This window comes from Armigeres subalbatus, chromosome 1 (genome assembly GCF_024139115.2).
Source record: "Armigeres subalbatus isolate Guangzhou_Male chromosome 1, GZ_Asu_2, whole genome shotgun sequence".
In the NCBI taxonomy this organism is placed as follows: domain Eukaryota; kingdom Metazoa; phylum Arthropoda; class Insecta; order Diptera; family Culicidae; genus Armigeres; species Armigeres subalbatus.
In genome coordinates this window covers 274,828,065-274,848,702 of record NC_085139.1, presented here as the reverse complement: position 1 = coordinate 274,848,702, position 20,638 = coordinate 274,828,065, and the positions used below count along the sequence as shown (strand labels likewise).

Below are 20,638 nucleotides of genomic sequence, written 5' to 3'. Positions count from 1 at the left end.
CTGCCCACGACGCGTAGAATGTTAAAACCGTTGGCATGGAGCATTAGTGGGTAAGGGGGATTTTTATTTTGTTTCTTGCCTATATATCCTCTCTTAATTAGCGCAACGTGATTATAACCACTGCGTAGATTGAACTACGAGTCCAGATCTTATTTTTTAGTAAGAGGATAGTCAAGTGTGAAGTCAATATACATGAACAAAATTTGTCGGTGCTTTTCTGGGTGAGGACGTGGGTGATTGGTAGATTCTGTTGGTGAGCTGCAAAATGGCCTTAATATGATTTTGAATGGTTTTTCCTAGCATTTAATATGTATGATTACCCGACGACTATGCAGACTACCTTGGAAATTTGATGAACTTTGAAATAATCCTCGATATGGTAGCATCAATCGAGATAATAATACATACTTACATAATACAAGGATAATAATACATTTGATCCGGCAAATATCTCGAAAACGGCTGCTCATAGGAAGACTTTGGTATGAGCATTAGAATTCAAAATATATCAAGAAACGTATTCTGCCATTGAAAAGTTCTTTTGATAAACATAAATTAATTTTTCAAATTTCCATCAATGTTTGCTCTTAGGAAAACTTTATCAATATTTTTTGTCCATTTTGTAGGTTTAGGGTCATTTGGCCGTATGCCGTTTGGCCGAATGTCGTTTGGCCGAAAGGGTAATTTGGCCGAACGCCATTTGGCCGAATGCCGTTTGGCCGAACAGTTGAAATACGAAGGAAGGAAGAAGGAATAAGGAAGAAGGAAGAAGGGAGAAGGAAGAAGGAAGAAGGAAGAAGGTAGAAGGAAGAAGGAAGAAGGAAGAAGGAAGAAGGAAGAAGGAAAAAGGAAGAAGGAAGAAGGAAGAAGGAAGAAAGAAGAAAGAAGAAAGAAGAAAGAAGAAGGAAGATAGCGGATGGAAAAAAGAAAAAAGAAAAAAAGTAGCAAGAAGGAAAAGGAGGAAGGAAGAAAGAAAAAAGAAGAAAGAAGAAAAAAAACAAGAGGTAAAGAAGGTCCACTCGTAAACTGAGGTGAATTTTATTAACTATTCGGCCAAACGGCATTCGGCCAAACGAACCGTTCGGCCAAATGGCCTGACACCATTTTTAAATTGTAAAATATGAAAAAATCAGAAATATTTTTTTTTCAAATTGGGGCGTTCTTCAAGGAATTCCTCGGAAAGTTTTTTCAGACATTCCTCCGGAAGTTTCTCCAGTAATGCCACCGGAAATTTCTTGTGGAATAATTTAAACGAAACGGAACCAGATCAATGGGTGGTCAAACTACACAAACTATTAAAACCCTTAAAAGGCCGGGACGACACTCACCTCCTTCAAAATTCTCGTTCTCAGTAAAACGTTGACCAAATTTTATCGCATTTTCTCAAAGGGGATAAGTAGAGCTTTTTTTCTTCCAGTTCCTCAAGGAATTCCTCCGGAAGTTCATCCATGAATTCTTGCGCAAGTTTCTCCATGAATTCTTGCGCAAGTTTCTCCAGGAATTCCTCCGGAAGTTCCTCCAGGAATTCCTCCGGAAGTTCCTCCAGGAATTCCTCCGGAAGTTCCTCCAGGAATTCCTCCGGAAGTTCCTCCAGGAATTCCTCCGGAAGTTCCTCCAGGAATTCCTCCGGAAGTTCCTCCAGGAATTCCTCCGGAAGTTCCTCCAGGAATTCCTCCGAAGTTCCTCCAGGAATTCCTCCGGAAGTTCCTCCAGGAATTCCTCCGAAGTTCCTCCAGGAATTCCTCCGAAGTTCCTCCAGGAATTCCTCCGGAAGTTCCTCCAGGAATTCCTCCGGAAGTTCCTCCAGGAATTCCTCCGGAAGTTCCTCCAGGAATTCCTCCGAAGTTCCTCCAGGAATTCCTCCGGAAGTTCCTCCAGGAATTCCTCCGGAAGTTCCTCCAGGAATTCCTCCGGAAGTTCCTCCAGGAATTCCTCCGGAAGTTCCTCCAGGAATTCCTCCGGAAGTTCCTCAGGAATTCCTCCGGAAGTTCCTCCAGGAATTCCTCCGGAAGTTCCTCCAGGAATTCCTCCGGAAGTTCCTCCAGGAATTCCTCCGGAAGTTCCTCCAGGAATTCCTCCGGAAGTTCCTCCAGGAATTCCTCCGGAAGTTCCTCCAGGAATTCCTCCGGAAGTTCCTCCAGGAATTCCTCCGGAAGTTCCTCCAGGAATTCCTCCGGAAGTTCCTCCAGGAATTCCTCCGGAAGTTCCTCCAGGAATTCCTCCGGAAGTTCCTCCAGGAATTCCTCCGGAAGTTCCTCCAGGAATTCCTCCGGAAGTTCCTCCAGGAATTCCTCCGGAAGTTCCTCCAGGAATTCCTCCGGAAGTTCCTTTAGGAATGCCTCCGGAAGGTATCAGGCCATTTAGCCGAATGCCGTTTGGCTGAACGGGTCGTATGGAAGAATGCCGTTTGGCTGAATAGTTCTTCTTCTTTCTCTCTTCTTTCTTCCTCCTTAATACTTCTTCTTTTATCCATCCTCCCTTCGTCTTTCTTACTCCTCCCTTCTCCCTTCTTCCTTCTTTCTTCTTCCTTCTTCCTTCGTCCTTCGTTTTCTTCCTTCTTCTTTCTTCCTACTTTCTCCTGCTTTCTTCCTTCTTCTTTTTTTATTTTTTTTTTATTTTTTCCTTCTTTCTTCTTCGTTCTTCCTTTTTCCTTCTTCGTTCTCTTTCATCCCTTCTCCTTCTTTTGTTCTTCTTCCTTCTTCTTTCTTTCTTCTTCCTTTTTTCTTCTTCCTTCTTCCTTCTTTCTTCTTCCTCCTTCCTTCTTCCTTCTTCCTTCTTCCTTTTTCTTCTTCCTTCTTCCTTCTTACTTCTTCCTTCTTCCTTCTTCCTTCTTCCTTCTTCCTTCTTCCTTCTTCCTTTTTCCTTCTTCCTTCTTCCTTGTTCCTTCATCTTTGTTCCTTCTTCCTTGTTCCTTCTTCCTTCTTCCTTCTTCCTTCTTCTTTCGCCCTTCATTCTTCTTCCTTCTTTCTTCTTCCTTTCACTTTCTTCCTTCTTCCTTCTTCCTTCTTCTTTTTTGTTCTTCCTTCTTCCTTCTTCCTTCTTCCTTCTTCCTTCTTCCTTCTTCCTTCTTCCTTCTTCCTTCTTCCTTCTTCCTTCTTCCTTCTTCCTTCTTCCTTCTTCCTTCTTCCTTCTTCTTTCTTCCTTCTTCCTTCTTCCTTCTTCCTTCTCCTTTCTTCCTTCTTCCTTCTTCCTTCTTCCTTCTTCCTTCTTCCTTATTCCTTCTTCATTCTTCTTTCTTCCTTCTTCCTTCCTTCTTCTTCCTTCTTCCTTCTCCCTTCTTTCTTCTTCCTTCTTCCTTTTTGCTTCTTTCTTCTTCCTTTTTTCTTTTTGCTTCTCACTACTCACTTCTCACTTCGTAAGGAAACGTATTTCAACTATTCAGCCAAACGACATTCGGCCAAACGGCATTCGGCCAAACGGCATTCGGCCAAATGACCCTAAACCGAAGTTAAATTCAAAGAGGAAAATCGAATATTGTGGCTTATAACGGGTGGTCACTAAAAAACGGGAATTTCAATACTTCAAGTGATTCCTCATGTTAATGATTCCCTAGCTAGAATATTCAGAAAATTATTTTACTCCGACATGTTCAGTTGTTTCAAACATGCCGTCAAAACAGGAAGGATGGCGCCGCATTGTACATTTTTTCAAGCAAACAAAGATCGTGGGAAAAGTACACGGAGAACAATTTTAAGCGTGAAAATGTTTCGAAATCTGTTAAAGGATGTTAAGTAGACCGAGCTCCATTGTACTCAAAGGTGATTGGAAGGCCAAAGAAACGAAACAACTCATCAATAGAATCAGAAGCATCATCCTGAAATGGCCGCCGTCCAACGGTCTTGTGCAGTGTCATGTGATTTCAGCCGGAAAGGGGCTTCGGGGCCACGCCCCCCTTCCCCCCTTGAACCCCCCTAAATCATGCCCAGGTTATGTGATACCTACAAGATTCAACTACGCCGCACGGCGGACCACGGACCGTATGCTATTATTCATTAATCTAAGTTTAAAAACTAAGGCCAACTCTTTATATAACGTATATCAGTTTGAACTTTGTAGTTTTCTTGCCGAGCCACTCTTTTCATTCCCGCTATTTAGTATCCACCCGTTAGAAACGAATGTTTTTTTTTCTATTATAGTGATTTTTTAGAAACATCTTAAGGTTTATCACTAAGCAAACGAAATAGACAATAATGGTGATTTTATCATTACAGGCCCAGATGACAACCCAGCGGATGCGGAAACCCTCCCAATCCCTCTTCAAATTCCCAAACTACCCATTCCGCAGACCAATCTGCAGATCATTCCATTCATCTCAATGAACGTCCCATAAACTACTACAAAAATCAGTTAAGGTACACTGGGGCAAGTGCACGAACGGGGTAAGTGTAAAATTCGACTCGATAAATTGTAATTGTACATATTCCACAGTTTTCTCCCTACTGTAGCTTTATGCTCGCACTTATACTTTGATGAAATCTGTATAATACATACAGTAACACGATCGGCGCCATAATATTCAAGGGTGGCACGAGAAGTTAGTTTTTGCACTCGTTAAATCAAATTTTATTTGCCCAAACTATACCTTTTTTTTGGTAAATCTTATTTACAGGTGACCAGTATAATTGAGTAAAAGGTTTAGGGTCATTGGGCCGAATGCCGTTTGGCCGAAAGGGTCATTTGGCCGAACGCCATTTGGCCGAATGCCGTTTGGCCGAATACACCCAGGTTTTTTTTTACACGGTTGGAATTCAGTAATTTCTCGGTTAACCTGAACTTTCACAGCTTTATAAATACCCTCTGAATTTTCTTTGATTTTTTGTGATTTTTTTGGTGGGATTAACTCATTGCTTCATTGACGCTGAATGTCTTAAACGACCAAAACAAAACCGTGTAAAAAAAAACCTGGGTGTAGTTGAAATACGTTTCCTTACGAAGTGAGTAGTGAGAAGCAAGAAGGAAAAAGGAAGAAAGAAGAAGGAATAAGAAAGAAATAGAAGGAATAAGGAAGAAGGAAGACAGGAGAAGGCAAAAGGAAGGAAGAAGGAATGAGAAAGAAAAACTCAAAGGTGCAGCCCACTCGGGTTGTACGCAAAGGTGACGTAGGACTACGTAGCTATTCGAAAATGATGGTATTTGCCATAATAATTTGTCTCGTTTTATTAACATTGAGCAAACTGCTCGGAGGCCAACTCAATCAAGAAGTCGATTAGTTGTTCCCAGTTGGATGGACTTTGAGTCTCTAACTGTGGAATTAACATGACTCATCGGCCGCTAAAGCCACTCGACTGGTTTTCAGTCGGGGACATCACAATCCTTACTTTGCCACGTACGCTCACATCGCGGGCGAAAATCAAACGTTGCAAATAAATATATTTCCGTTTGGTTTCACGTCACTGCTTATTTCTCCTTTATTTCGTCAATTTTTGAGGACGATGTCCTCCAAAAAGGCCTTTATACAAAAGGTTGATCCGACAATCCGATATGAACTTTCTTCAAAGTTCAAAACTCAATCGTAACTAGCGAATTTGATAGCGCATCGGAGGGAGATGATGCAGTAAATTTGAATGGATGGAATCACTAACAGCAATCAAGCTACCACGCCAAACCCGATCCCACCGAAACAATTCATTTTCGCAATAACCTCTTTCTTATCATAAAATTCTGGTCCTGAGAAGAACCATTTTTCATTTCCCAATGCGACTTTCTGATAACTGCCTGCACCCAAACGCTTTCCGGTACCTGGCGTGGAAACTGTCCGACCGCCACCTGATGATTTTTCGCTCAGCCTCCAAAATTTGGAATAAATTTTCCGCATTGCCACTGCCACCCCACGCCTTCGTGCTGCTGTGTCCGCTCCGCTGCATTAAATGTCGAAAGCTCTTTGTGGAATCCCGATCAAAATGGCTCGCGCGCGCCGAACAGCAGCTTTCTTGTATTTAATAAATTAAACCAGTAAGCCCCGCCTCTTTGTGATCTGATATGAGTGTTAACGTAATATGCACTCTTAACGATTAATGAAGGGGCGGGGCTAACGGAGCTACTTCATTAGGTATAAGAAAGCTGCTTTTTCGGCACGTGCGAGCCATTTCGATCGGGATTCTGCAGACAACGGACCGTTCGGAGAATGACAAATTCTAAGAATCCAATGAAACTTTCTCGCAAGATTCTGAAGCGACAGCGACTAAGCTACCACGCCAAACCCGATGCCACCGAAACAGTCCATTTCCGCAATTAACTTTTTCTTTTCGTAAAATGTTGGCCCTGAGAAGAACCAATTTTCTTTTCCCAATTCCCATTCCAATAACTAACTGCATCCAATCCAATCGTGTAAACTTGCAGCATGGCCACACTGCCACCCACTTCGTGCTGCTGTGTCCACTTCGCTGCATCGAATGTCGAACCGCCTTCTGTGGAATTCCGATCAAAATGGCTCGCGCGCGCCGAACAGCAGCTTTCTTGGATTTAATACAATAAACCCAAAAGCCCCGCCCCTTTGTGAGCTGATATGGTGTTAATATAAGGTGCACTCATAAAGATTAATGAAGGGCCGGGCTAATGAAATTATTTCATTAGATATAAGAAAGCTGCTTTTCGGCGCGCGCGAGCCATTTCGATCGGGATTCCGCAGACAACGGACCATTCGGAGAATGATAAATTCTAAGAATCCTATTAAATTTTCTCGCAAGATTCTGAATTTGGTTATGATATGTTGTTTATCTAAGATGCGTATTGTTGCGAGGAGTGACAACAGGAATTTGACTCAAGACGAAGTTTCTTCATATTACCAAACATTATCTCTTGACATCTGTCTGTCCAAGCGACGTTCGCTAATCGGTAGTTGCTGTAGGTAGATAGTTTTCACAAAGGTGGCGTCTTCATGGATTTTATACAAAAGAAAGTTGATTCGAAATAAACTTCCTTTAAAGTTCAAAACTCAATCGTAAATAGCGAATTTGATAGCGCGTCGGAGGGAGATGATGTAGAAAATTTTAATGGATGGAATCACTAACAGCAACCAAGCTACCACGCCAAAGCCGATGCCACCGAAACAGTCCATTTTTGCAATTAACTCTTTCTTTTCATAAAATGTTGGTCCTGAGAAGAACCAATTTTCTTTTCCCAATGTTCCTTTCCAACTAACTGACACCACAATTTGTAATCAATTTTCAGCATCGGCACTGGCGGTGCGGGATCGCCACAGTGCTATTTTTATGGTCAACCTTTTCTTCATATGAAATTCTGGTTCGTTGAGGTTGAATGATCTGCAGCAACACATCGAGCACCACCACCAATGCGACGGATTTTCTTTGAAAATGTCATTAGCACCTCCGTGATGCTGTGTGCGCTCCGCTACGATCGCTTTGATGCGTCTGCTATGCGTAAAATCTTGTTCAAACTGAGGATTAGATCCAAACCCGCAAGTGATTGATTTTTGATGTCTGTGCTAGTGATGCATGTACGTGATTGGTTAGTTTACCTATTTCCAAACTTTTTATGAATTTTCGATAATAAATAGTTAAAAATCAGTATTTTCGAATAAATACAAAGAAGCGTTGACTCATCCTTGATCGAATGGTCCAAAAAAATTGAAAATCCATCGAGAAACGGCTTAGATATTAAAGTTTAAAGTCTATCATATTTTCGTGACGGTCCCCGATTTTCGCAATCGTAAAGTGTACCCCAATATAGAAAACACAGACGTAGTCCTACGTCAAAAAAGAAGGAATAAGAAAGAAAGCAAAAGGAAAGAAGAAGGGATAAGGAAGAAGGAGAAAGATGAAGGCAGAAGGAAAAAGGAAAAAGGAAGAAGAAAGAAGAAAGAAGAAAGAAGGAAGCAGAAAGAAGGAAGAAGAAAGAAGGAAGAAGAAAGAAGGGAGAAGGAGAAAGAAGAAGGAAAAAAGATGAAGGAAGAGGGAAGAATGAAGAAGAAAGAAGGAAGAAGGAAGAAGGAAGAAGAAATAATGGAGAAGGAAGAAGGAATAAGAAAGAAGGGAGAAAGAAAAAGGAAGAAGGAAGAAGGAATAAGAAAGAAGGGAGAAAGAAGAAGGAAGAAGGAAGAAGGAAGAATGAAGAAGGAAGAAAGAAGAAGAAAGAAGGAAATAGGAAGAAGGAAGAAAGAAGGAGGAAGAAGGAAGGAGGAAGAAGGAAGAAGGAAGAAGGAAGAAGGAAGGCGGAAGAAGGAAGAAGGAAAAAGGAAGAAGGAAGAAGAAAGAAAGGAGAAGGATAAGGAAGAAGGAAGAAGGAAGAAGGAAGAAAGAAGTTGGAAGAAGAAAGAAGGAAGTAGGAAGAATGAAGAAGAAAGCATGAAGAAGGAAGATGAAAGAAGGAAAATGGAAGAATGAAAATGGAAGAAGGAAGAAGGAAGAAGGAAGAAGGAAGAAGGAAGAAGGAAGAAGTAATAAGTAAGAAGGAAGAAGAAAGAAGGGAGAAGGAAGAAGGAAAAGGAGGGTGGAAGAAGGAAGAAGGAAGAAGGAAGAATAAAGAAGGGAGAAGGAAGAAGGAAGAAGGAAGAAGGAGGAAGGAAGAAGGAAGAAGAAAGAAGGAAGAAGGAAGAAGAAAGAAGGAAGAAAGAAGAAGGAAGAAGGAAGAAAGAAGATGGAAGAAGAAAGAAGGAAAAAGGAAGAATGAAGAAGGAAGTAGGAAGAAGGAAGAAGGAAGACGGAAGAAGGAAGAAGGAAGAAGGAAGAATGAAAAAGGAAGAAGGAAGAAGTACGAAGGAAGAAGAAAGAAGGAAGAAGGAAGAAGGAAGAAGGAGGAATGAAGAAGGAAGAAGGAAGGAGGAAAGAGGAAAGAGGAAGGAGGAAGGAGGAAGGAAGAAGGAAGAAGGAAGAATGAAGAAAGAAGACGGATGAAAGGAGAAGGAAAAATGAAGAAAGAAATAGGAAGAAAGAAGAAAGAAGAAGGAAAAATGAAGAAGGAAGTAGGAAGAAGAACCACTCGTAAACTGAGGTCAATTTTTTTTTACTATTCGGCCAAACGGCATTCGGCCAAATGATCCGTTCGGCCAAACGGCATTCGGCCAAATGGCGTTCGGCCAAACGGCATTCGGCCAAATGGCCTGACACCGAGTAAAACAAATCGCCTTCATTTTAAAGGGTTTTTTTTTTCAAAGAAGCAAAAAGTTTGAACATTTTACACTTACCCTTAGTACCAAACACTACGAGGGAAGTGGGTAATTTTCTGGTCATGCATTTTCCCAGCTTTTCAGGGAATATGTCGATAGCTGCAAATCTCTACATGTTCCTTCTTTGATATCATTGTGATTTCAGTGGTAATTTTAAGAATATACATAAGAAAACGCATGATTAATCCACCTGTCGGTGCTGGTACCATCCCGTGTGTCAGATTTATAAAAAAAAAGCTTATAAGAAATGTGTAAAATCACAATTCGTAGGTGAATACGTTCCACTATACATTCATTCATAAGTAAATGTGTTATCGTCGTACGCTATACCTCGTAACCGTCGTTGCTCCGTTTTGATTTTTTTTATTCCTTTAGACGTACCTACCATAGATTTAAAACAAATATTGTTAATCATTCGCGATTGACCAGGTATTTATTTTTATTAGATGAATGAATCTACAATAATGTGTTTGGCTTCAATATCTAAATCAATTTGATTTCTTGGTCAAATTCCACTTTTTTTTTCAAAGTGTCGTCATTCTACGAAAAAATAATTTATCAATAAACCCCTTTCACTGTGAAATTAAGGAGTTGATCGGCAATGATTTGTTCCAGATATATTTCCGGCCAGCAAAAAAAACATCAATAGGGATATGCTGCTGAGCCGCTATTTTGTTTTCGAACGGCCCAACTTGATTTTTTGTGTGCTTCAAGATTCTTATAAAAAAAAACATTTTTAACAGAATTTCAGTTCTGGTAAAAGACCTAATAGTGGAGGAATTACTATTTGTTCGCACACCTCAAGTATGTATTCAAAAGCATCTAAATTATATTTCAATCTAAAAGTGGTCCAATCGCTGCAGAATCCATCATTGTTACTTGAAATGATTCCACCAATTATTGGTGCAGTGTTCCAATAGTTGCGGTATTTTTTTAATTCGGGTTCCAATAGTTGCGAATCCTATTGTTTTCATATGGGACTCGCAGCTATAGGAACACTACCGCTGCTATTGGTGCAAAGCAGAGAAAAAGATAAGATATTATAGTGATACTTCACCGATTTTGATATTTTGATTCTCAACCTGTTTTCTTTTATTTCGTGTAATGACAGGTTAACAAATTGATAGGAACTATAGAAGCACCCACGACTATCGGAACTTTTACCCTACTCCTTCTGTTTCACAAAAATCATAAACTTTGCCGTTTTGTGATGTACAATGATTTATTTATTTATTATCAGACTAAGGCCGGAGTGGCCTGTGCAGTGCATAAAAGTCTTCTCCATTCAGATCGCTCCATGGCTGCACGTCGCCAACCACGCAGTCTGCGGAGGGTCCGCAAATCGTCCTCCATCGGAAATATCTTGTTGTTAATATCTTATTGTTAAAACTTGTTAATTCTTTTGTCGAGATTTCGTCAATATTTTACAGATATCCAGCATAGTTGGTTATTTATCGATATATTGGCAATGAAATTTCCTTGTTAATATGAAAAAAAAGTCACCGTGAAAATTATATAAATACGAGGAAATTTTAAATGAACTACTCTTGGAACTGCGGATGTATGTTTAAAGAGATTCCAGTCAAAGTTCAATTGAAATTTCCGTGGAAACGCAAAACAAAAATTCTTGAAAACTTACAAAAATCGGAAATTGATCTGCGATAGTCTTTAATTGTGCATATAGGTTGTGAAACATGGGAATGACAATATTTCAATTTTGCTGTAGGTCCAATTCCGTTACTTGACCTTCAGGGACTAACTTAGTCCTGAATCACTCATGCAATCTCGCCTCCGTTGCTTACGACAAGCGTGCTTTTTTCGCTAGTGTTGCACTTTTCACAATGGTGCGATTCCTCGAGGGTTAAAACTTATTTTGCGCAGTCACGCATTTCCTACCTTTTTAACGAATGCTACAATGGCTTTCAAATGCCAGGAACCAATCTAATGAAGTCTAATCTATTATTCATAATATTTCTTCCGGTTCCAGGTATATCTTTACTCCCCAGCATTCGTCAACAAGTACGTCAGCAGCAACGGCATTGCTCTGGTACAGCTGTTGGCATACATGAGCTCCTGCTGCAATCCGATAACCTATTGTTTTATGAATCGCCGCTTCCGTCAGACTTTTCGCAACATTTTTGGCTGCAACAGACAACGGTGGGTAGATTCAAGTTTATGTGTTTCCAACGTTATAGACTCTTTGGTAAGTGGAATAGCACTTCCCACTTTCTGGGGGGTTCAAACGCAAAAGGTGGTAGTGACAACAAACTAGTTTTGATAAAAATTGGTACAATGTTTTTCAATATTTTTTCTTTTCATACTAATTGTATGAGTGCTCAAAAAATTACCAAATTTTTATAATTTTCTACATCTACTATGAATATCGTGCGAACGATAGAACATATTTTCCATAAAGCACTAAAACTGATATATGTAGTCATCTCAAATTTTTCAAATGTCACAAATACCCCTTCGCTTCTAACCCCCTCATGAATGATTTCATTGGCAATTGATGGAATGGGGAACTTGAATGTAATCAGGAAAAAAATACAAATATTTTGATAAATAGGATATTTGCTTTCCTGTGGAAACTGTGCAGCCCGATCGGATTGTACGCAAATGTGACGTAACTATATGTATTGTATGTAATCATTGTTTGGGTGTCTTTACTAAGTACATTAATATTTCCCTATTTGAAAAATCTCAATACTAACTGTTTTAAAACTCTTAAATAAATCTCTCTTGTATAAAATGCGCTCCACGCGAAGTACAAATAAAATCTATAATCATATAAAATTTATGTGCGGTCACGGACATGCAGTTACTGAATTTATGTGTGGATTCACATAGAATATATGTTTGTCTCCAAATTGCAAAAAATACGTGTGCTTCAAATATATTCAATATGAAGAATTTTCTTAGTGCAAGTAATGACCGCAAAACAAAATGTCCATAAAGAATTGCCAATTTTCAATAGAACATCAGAAAACTGTCAAAAAAGAAATCAGAGTAGAAGCAAAAATGAATACAGTTGACTCTGTACATCTCGTTGTTCTATATCTAGATAACTCTCCCTAGTCCCTATGTCGATGGATTCTTCGGTCTCTTTAATTTACATACATTTGAGCATTCTATATCTCGATAACCTCCCTATCTCGATATCTCTCTATCTCAATGTGTCATTTTGTTCTGGATTCATACTCCTTATGTCAATAACAAACACATGAACAACAAGAAATGACATTTGTTTTGATGTCGTTTCTCATAACAACAAGCTTGTTTGGATCTAGTAACCATTTCAATTTTCCTTCCATTCTCCGATCTCTCCCTATCTCGATAGCCCTTTCAATATCAAGAAGTGGGGAGGCGACTGTATTGAATTTTCGTGTGAATGATGAATAATGCAACCTTTCTATGAATAATAAAACAATCCACGAAATACCGTTGTGACTCAAATCCCGAACATTACTCATATTCCAAATATTCGCTCTTAAATTACCACTTTAACTATATTCTCATATTTTTTCCATAGGATCATAAGTTCCCCATGCTTCATCCTCTGTACGAAAAACCATCAATAATTTGAATTTTAGGGCGCAAAAGGCCATTGTTCGGAATATGAGTCATGTTCGGAATTTGAGTCAAAGCGGTAGTAATATATTAGCACTCTTAAAAGTAAAAATTGCAATTATAAATGAAGGATTTTCCATAAAGAAATCGAAGTTTCCCGTTGAAATAAATACAAAATTTGCACAAACAATTACCAAAAATATAGAAAAAATAAAAATAATGACCCAGTGGGGGATGTCATGCCAATGAAGAAGATAAACCCTGATTTCTTTATTGGCAATTTCAAAATTTTTCATGGAAAATTTGGAGGAGTTTTTAGTTTAGTCATTAATCTATTGTCTATGGCACCATGTGTAATGTTTATTATTGTACACACTAATAGGAAACTTCATTGAAATTTTTGACAAAAAATTATAAGCATAAATGGAACATTATTGTAAGCGTGATTCTATTCTAAATGTAGCTTTTATGTATACAATATTTAACGTGAATCGTCAATATTGCATGCAAGTTGTAAACAAGCTTGTTACGGAGAGGAGCAATTCAGCGTAGAATAGCGTAAGTTTCCACATCTCAAGTTTTACGCGCTGTTTACTTTTACTTTACTTTTTTTCGCTGTATTGTTTTTTATTTCAATGTTTATTATGTTGACTTTTTATTGCATTCAATTTATTTCGTTAAAAGCAAGATTTCCCTAATGATTTTTTTTTATTTTTGCGAAAAGAAACGAATTAAAAAAATAGAAATAATCATCTTTCCTCCGGAAGTTCCTCCGGGAATTCCTTCGGAAGTTCCTCCGGGAATTCCTTCGGAAGTTCCTCCGGGAATTCCTTTGGAAGTTCCTCCGGGAATTCCTTTGGAAGTTCCTCCGGGAATTCCTTCGGAAGTTCCTCCGAATTCCTTCGGAAGTTCCTCCGGAATTCCTTCGGAAGTTCCTCCGGAATTACTTGGAAGTTCCTCCGGGAATTCCTTCGGAAGTTCCTCCGAATTCCTTCTGAAGTTCCTCCGAATTCCTCCGAAGTTCCTCCGAATTCCTCCGAAGTTCCTCCGGGAATTCCTCCGGAAGTTCCTCCAGAATTCCTCCGGAAGTTCCTCCGAAGTTCCTCCGAATTCCTCCGGAAGTTCCTCCGGGAATTCCTCCGGAAGTTCCTCCGAATTCCTCCGGAAGTTCCTCCGGGAATTCCTCCGGAAGTTCCTCCAGGAATTCCTCCGGAAGTTCCTCCGGGAATTCCTCCGGAAGTTCCTCCGAATTCCTCCGGAAGTTCCTCCAGAATTCCTCGGAAGTTCCTCCGAATTCCTCCGGAAGTTCCTCCAGGAATTCCTCCGGAAGTTCCTCCGAATTCCTCCGAAGTTCCTCCGGGAATTCCTCCGGAAGTTCCTCCGGGAATTCCTCCGAAGTTCCTCCGAATTCCTCCGGAAGTTCCTCCGAATTCCTCCGAAGTTCCTCCGAATTCCTCCGGAAGTTCCTCCGGGAATTCCTCCGGAAGTTCCTCCAGGAATTCCTCCGGAAGTTCCTCCGGGAATTCCTCCGAAGTTCCTCCGGGAATTCCTCCGGAAGTTCCTCCGAATTCTCCGGAAGTTCCTCCGGAATTCCTCCGAAGTTCCTCCGAATTCCTCCGGAAGTTCCTCCTGGAATTCCTCCGGAAGTTCCTCCGGGAATTCCTCCGGAAGTTCCTCCAGGAATTCCTCCGAAGTTCCTCCGAATTCCTCCGAAGTTCCTCCGGAATTCCTCCGAAGTTCCTCCGGGAATTCCTCCGAAGTTCCTCCGAATTCCTCCGAAGTTCCTCCGAATTCCTCCGAAGTTCCTCCGAATTCCTCCGGAAGTTCCTCCGAATTCCTCCGGAAGTTCCTCCGAATTCCTCCGGAAGTTCCTCCGGGAATTCCTCCGGAAGTTCCTCCAGGAATTCCTCCGGAAGTTCCTCCGGGAATTCCTCCGGAAGTTCCTCCGGGAATTCCTCCGGAAGTTCCTCCGAATTCCTCCGGAAGTTCCTCCGAATTCCTCCGGAAGTTCCTCCAGAATTCCTCCGGAAGTTCCTCCGGGAATTCCTCCGGAAGTTCCTCCGGGAATTCCTCCGGAAGTTCCTCCGAATTCCTCCGAAGTTCCTCCGAATTCCTCCGGAAGTTCCTCCGAATTCCTCCGGAAGTTCCTCCGGGAATTCCTCCGAAGTTCCTCCGAATTCCTCCGGAAGTTCCTCCGGGAATTCCTCCGGAAGTTCCTCCGGGAATTCCTCCGGAAGTTCCTCCGAATTCCTCCGGAAGTTCCTCCGAATTCCTCCGGAAGTTCCTCCTGGAATTCCTCCGGAAGTTCCTCCGGGAATTCCTCCGGAAGTTCCTCCGAATTCCTCCGGAAGTTCCTCCGGGAATTCCTCCGGAAGTTCCTCCGAATTCCTCCGGAAGTTCCTCCAGGAATTCCTCCGAAGTTCCTCCGGGAATTCCTCCGAAGTTCCTCCGGGAATTCCTCCGGAAGTTCCTCCCAATTCCTCCGGAAGTTCCTCCGGGAATTCCTCCGGAAGTTCCTCCGAATTCCTCCGGAAGTTCCTCCGAATTCCTCCGGAAGTTCCTCCGGAATTCCTCCGGAAGTTCCTCCGAATTCCTCCGAAGTTCCTCCGAATTCCTCCGGAAGTTCCTCCGGGAATTCCTCCGGAAGTTCCTCCGGAATTCCTCCGGAAGTTCCTCCGGGAATTCCTCCGGAAGTTCCTCCGGAATTCCTCCGGAAGTTCCTCCGAATTCCTCCGGAAGTTCCTCCGGGAATTCCTCCGGAAGTTCCTCCAGGAATTCCTCCGGAAGTTCCTCCGGGAATTCCTCCGGAAGTTCCTCCGAATTCCTCCGGAAGTTCCTCCGAATTCCTCCGGAAGTTCCTCCAGGAATTCCTCCGGAAGTTCCTCCGGGAATTCCTCCGAAGTTCCTCCGAATTCCTCCGAAGTTCCTCCGGAATTCCTCCGGAAGTTCCTCCGAATTCCTCCGAAGTTCCTCCGAATTCCTCCGAAGTTCCTCCGGGAATTCCTCCGAAGTTCCTCCGGGAATTCCTCCGGAAGTTCCTCCGGGAATTCCTCCGGAAGTTCCTCCGAATTCCTCCGAAGTTCCTCCGAATTCCTCCGGAAGTTCCTCCGGGAATTCCTCCGGAAGTTCCTCCGAATTCCTCCGGAAGTTCCTCCGAATTCCTCCGGAAGTTCCTCCGAATTCCTCCGGAAGTTCCTCCGAATTCCTCCGAGTTCCTCCAGAATTCCTCCGAAGTTCCTCCGAATTCCTCCGGAAGTTCCTCCGAATTCCTCCGAAGTTCCTCCGGGAATTCCTCCGAAGTTCCTCCGAATTCCTCCGGAAGTTCCTCCGAATTCCTCCGAAGTTCCTCCGAATTCCTCCGGAAGTTCCTCCGGGAATTCCTCCGGAAGTTCCTCGGGAATTCCTCCGAAGTTCCTCCGGAATTCCTCCGGAAGTTCCTCCGAATTCCTCCGAAGTTCCTCCGAATTCTCCGAAGTTCCTCCGGGAATTCCTCCGGAAGTTCCTCCGGGAATTCCTCCGGAAGTTCCTCCGGGAATTCCTCCGAAGTTCCTCCGAATTCCTCCGGAAGTTCCTCCGAATTCCTCCGAAGTTCCTCCGAATTCCTCCGAAGTTCCTCGGGAATTCCTCCGAAGTTCCTCCGGGAATTCCTCCGAAGTTCCTCCGGGAATTCTCCGAAGTTCCTCCGGAATTCCTCCGGAAGTTCTCTGAATTCCTCCGAAGTTCCTCCGGGAATTCCTCCGGAAGTTCCTCCGGAATTCCTCCGGAAGTTCCTCCGAATTCTCCGAAGTTCCTCCGAATTCCTCCGGAAGTTCCTCCATTCCTCCGGAAGTTCCTCCGAATTCCTCCGAAGTTCCTCCGAATTCCTCCGGAAGTTCCTCCGAATTCCTCCGAAGTTCCTCCGAATTCCTCCGGAAGTTCCTCCGGGAATTCCTCCGGAAGTTCCTCCGAATTCCTCCGAAGTTCCTCCGGGAATTCCTCCGGAAGTTCCTCCGGGAATTCTCCGGAAGTTCCTCCGGGAATTCCTCCGGAAGTTCCTCCGGGAATTCCTCCGAAGTTCCTCCGGAATTCTCCGGAAGTTCCTCCGGGAATTCCTCCGAAGTTCCTCCGGAATTCCTCCGAAGTTCCTCCGGAATTCCTCCGGAAGTTCCTCCGAATTCCTCCGAAGTTCCTCCGAATTCCTCCGAAGTTCCTCCGAATTCCTCCGAAGTTCCTCCGAATTCCTCCGAAGTTCCTCCGAATTCCTCCGGAAGTTCCTCCGAATTCCTCCGAAGTTCCTCCGAATTCCTCCGGAAGTTCCTCCGAATTCCTCCGAAGTTCCTCCGGGAATTCCTCCGGAAGTTCCTCCGGGAATTCCTCCGAAGTTCCTCCGGAATTCCTCCGGAAGTTCCTCCAGAATTCCTCGGAAGTTCCTCCGGGAATTCCTCCGGAAGTTCCTCGAAATTCCTCCGGAAGTTCCTCCGAATTCCTCCGGAAGTTCCTCCGAATTCCTCCGGAAGTTCCTCGGGAATTCCTCCGGAAGTTCCTCCGGGAATTCCTCCGGAAGTTCCTCCGGAATTCCTCCGAAGTTCCTCTGGAATTCCTCCGGAAGTTCCTCCGAATTCTCCGAAGTTCCTCCGGGAATTCCTCCGGAAGTTCCTCCGAATTCCTCCGAAGTTCCTCCGGGAATTCCTCCGGAAGTTCCTCCGGGAATTCCTCCGGAAGTTCCTCCGGGAATTCCTCCGGAAGTTCCTCCGGAAGTTCCTCCGGGAATTCCTCCGGAAGTTCCTCCGGGAATTCCTCCGGGAATTCCTCCAGAAATTCTTCCGGGAATTCATCCGGAAGTTGCTACAGAAATTCCTCCGGAAGTTCCTCCGGGAATTCCTCCGGAAGTTCCTCCGGGAATTCCTCCGGAAGTTCCTCCGGGAATTCCTCCGGAAGTTTGTCTGGGAAATCTTCCGGAAGTTTCTACGGGAATTCCTTTCTACTCTTCATTTTGTCTTTCTTCTATTGTAACACGTTTTAATCTAATTTCATCACTAGCCAGTTGTTGGACGTTTCAATACTGCTGCCATGTGTTTGCAGTCTTCAACAATTGAAAGGCTCGAGTTTCATATAACACCTCCACAGATGGCTATCGATTATCGCTAAACAATTTTCAACGGAAGCAGTATTGGCTCAAAATAAGTGTAGCTCGGACGGTAGCATGTTTTCCGCAAACAATAATGAATTAATTCGGGCGATGTACCTAATAAATTTCTTCGAAAATGCTTACGCTGAGTACCAGTACTGATGATGATTTTGCACTGCCATAATTCTATTTTTGTGGCTAACAATTGTGCGGTACTTCTGCCAATCTTTTACTGGCTACCATCATCAAATGAAAGCGAATTCTGCAAACACGTGAAAGTGAAACTGTGTGCCATTCATACATTTTGCATTCCCAACTTATGAATTACTAGCTGATATGAGAGCTTTGGCCGCACATCGGGTGAATCTTGCGGTGACAAAATAGAGGTAGAGATGCATTATTTAATAATTAGATTTCATTTGTACAACTAAAGTGACTGTACCACTTATAGAAGTGCGGTATCGCGTCACCTATTCCTATCATGACAGCCCCATCACGTGGCTAGGCATCGCAACCCTGGTAAGGCGACATACCGAAAAACCAATCATCCACCCCGAGGAATGTGATGTACTTGTTCTAATTAAATCTATTTTGTTAATAAATCGTCGAATGAAGAACTGTGTGAGGGTTTTATTACCAGCAATAGAAGATAGCCTCATTAGGCTCCCACGCTTGGTGGACGGTAAGACAAATTAGTAGGTTTCGCTAATTTACACTGGGATAAACCGAATGAATTACAAAATTCCTGACAATACAGGAAAGATTAGATTTGGTATGTCACTCATTCACAAGTACTTACTTTTGGTGATTTGTCACCCCATTTACATATATAGTTGGAGCTTGTTGTCTCAATTGAACGAATTATCGAATAGTTATCTTAGTGGGTTGGCTACACTAATGTTTCTAATACTAATACTAATACACAAATACTATTCCTATCTTTCTCAAGTATTACACTTTTGTGGATTAAATATCAGTTGTAAGCAAACGCATTTAGTATAAGTTTCTATTGTTTTACAGGATCTTCAATTTGGTAGGATTTATTTCCTAAATAATTTGCTAGTATTCAGTAATTTAGTTGTTAGGTGACCACTAATTTTAAAAGAGTAAAGGTAGATTAATATTTGATTATTCGTTAAATTTGGAGAAGAATATTTCACTCAGCGCAGGAGATTAAGGTTCACAAGTTGACGATTTCGCTAGGAATGGAAGATGACGATAGGAAACATGGAACTGTAAGTCGCAAGGTTTCGCAGGGTGCGACAGGATAAATCGGTTCAGGGAGTTTGAACTCCAGTCCTCAGTATGCCAGACAGATGGTTTCCCTACTAAACTACGAAGGACCTCCGTAGTCTTCCGCAGCTTAGCGGGCACTTATAAGCACAAATTCTAAACATTAGACACATTGGCCAACACTCACAGTATATTTTCCGAACTAAATTTTTCTCTCCGTATTGTTTGTACACATTCGCATCGAGTGAGAGTGAGTATTTATTATTGACATCTACACACGTACTGCTTCAGCAACTTTTGACCTGAGATAAGATGCCGTAGTGTCTTCTGGAGTGGCGTTAGCCATCTCCAACTCCTGGGGATGTGATATGTTGGCGGAGAGTAACGAATCCAATGCGCTCTTCTTTAACTATACTTTATTGTCTACTTACATACTATATATGCATAATCAGGTAACTATCTTGAGGTAATATTCATAATTATTTATCAATAGATAAGCTGCCTGGTTTTCATCGTCCTAATCTACCTTGACGGATAGATGCTTTGAGGCAATGCAGTAGTAGATCGCCTCGCTGATAATTAACAAGACGAATAAACTTAAATCAATACATGCTGAATACTGGGGTGTTGAACTGTACTCCCTGATTGCAGTTCTAACTATGATGACAACCATGATTTCTTCATTTCAAATCGCGTTCAAATTGGTACATAATAGAAAACTTTGTTCGCGTTCACTTGTTCGTTTCGAAACTGAAGTAAAAAAATCTACAATCAAAATCGACCTTTTCTGACAAAGCAAATTGTTTCAAAAACGGACAGTGAGATGTAAAAAAGGTGCGAAAACAAAACTTGCGGAACATTGATATTTGAACAATATCAACGCAGTCGAAGGAGTCAGACGTTCACCCAGATTCCTTTAGTAAACTTGTCGCCCTAATTACACTTTTGATGTTTCATTTTCTAGAACGAGGGCTGCCTGAAACACATGTTGCGAGTAAAATCGACTCAAGCACTGAGTCAAATGTAAGCATATTCGTGAGCACCATTTACTCATAGTTTGCTATAAACTGAAATTTGCCCACCTGTCAAAACAAATGTTAGTAGTATTCATCTTATTTCACAATATACCGATTGATTCTATAACTGAATTAGACTGTATCATTTGTTTACATTTTCAATCGATTTTACTTTTAAATCGCTAGGTGGTACGAAAATTAGGTTTTTGAGCGTATTTTTATTTAATTTTTATCTAGATATATATTAGGTGGTCTAAAATTCGATTTTCTCCACACCGATCACTCAATTCTGTCCTATGTTCTAGAGTTGTTCCAAATTTAATTTTAGCACGAGCCTGTTTCCAAATTTGCTGGAAATTAGTAACCATTGATTATGGCGTCGTTTGTATCATTTGCGCAAGGAAAACAGAACCTACATAGTCAAAAGGAGTCCTAAAGAATTATCACTTGATAATTGTTCGAATATTCAGTAATCGATTTTAATTTATCTGTTAGTTCTTTGAGCTTACCGCCAAACAAATACTTTGGTTACAAATCAGGATTCTATGTTGCACTGCACGTATCAATGATGCGCTTCGAGAAGTTCAA

The 20,638-nt window shown here is 42.0% G+C and overlaps 1 protein-coding gene across 1 annotated transcript in view; it reads left to right on the top strand.

Annotated features, from left to right (window-relative positions):
* The window catches only part of LOC134214542 (uncharacterized), a 301,878-nt gene that overhangs the window by 245,628 nt on the left and 35,612 nt on the right, over positions 1-20,638 (top strand). The window contains exon 4 of the mRNA XM_062693903.1: positions 4,212-4,379. Within this exon, the coding sequence (XP_062549887.1) occupies positions 4,212-4,319 (108 nt within the window). The 3' untranslated portion in view covers positions 4,320-4,379. The remainder of the gene's footprint in view (positions 1-4,211; positions 4,380-20,638) is intronic.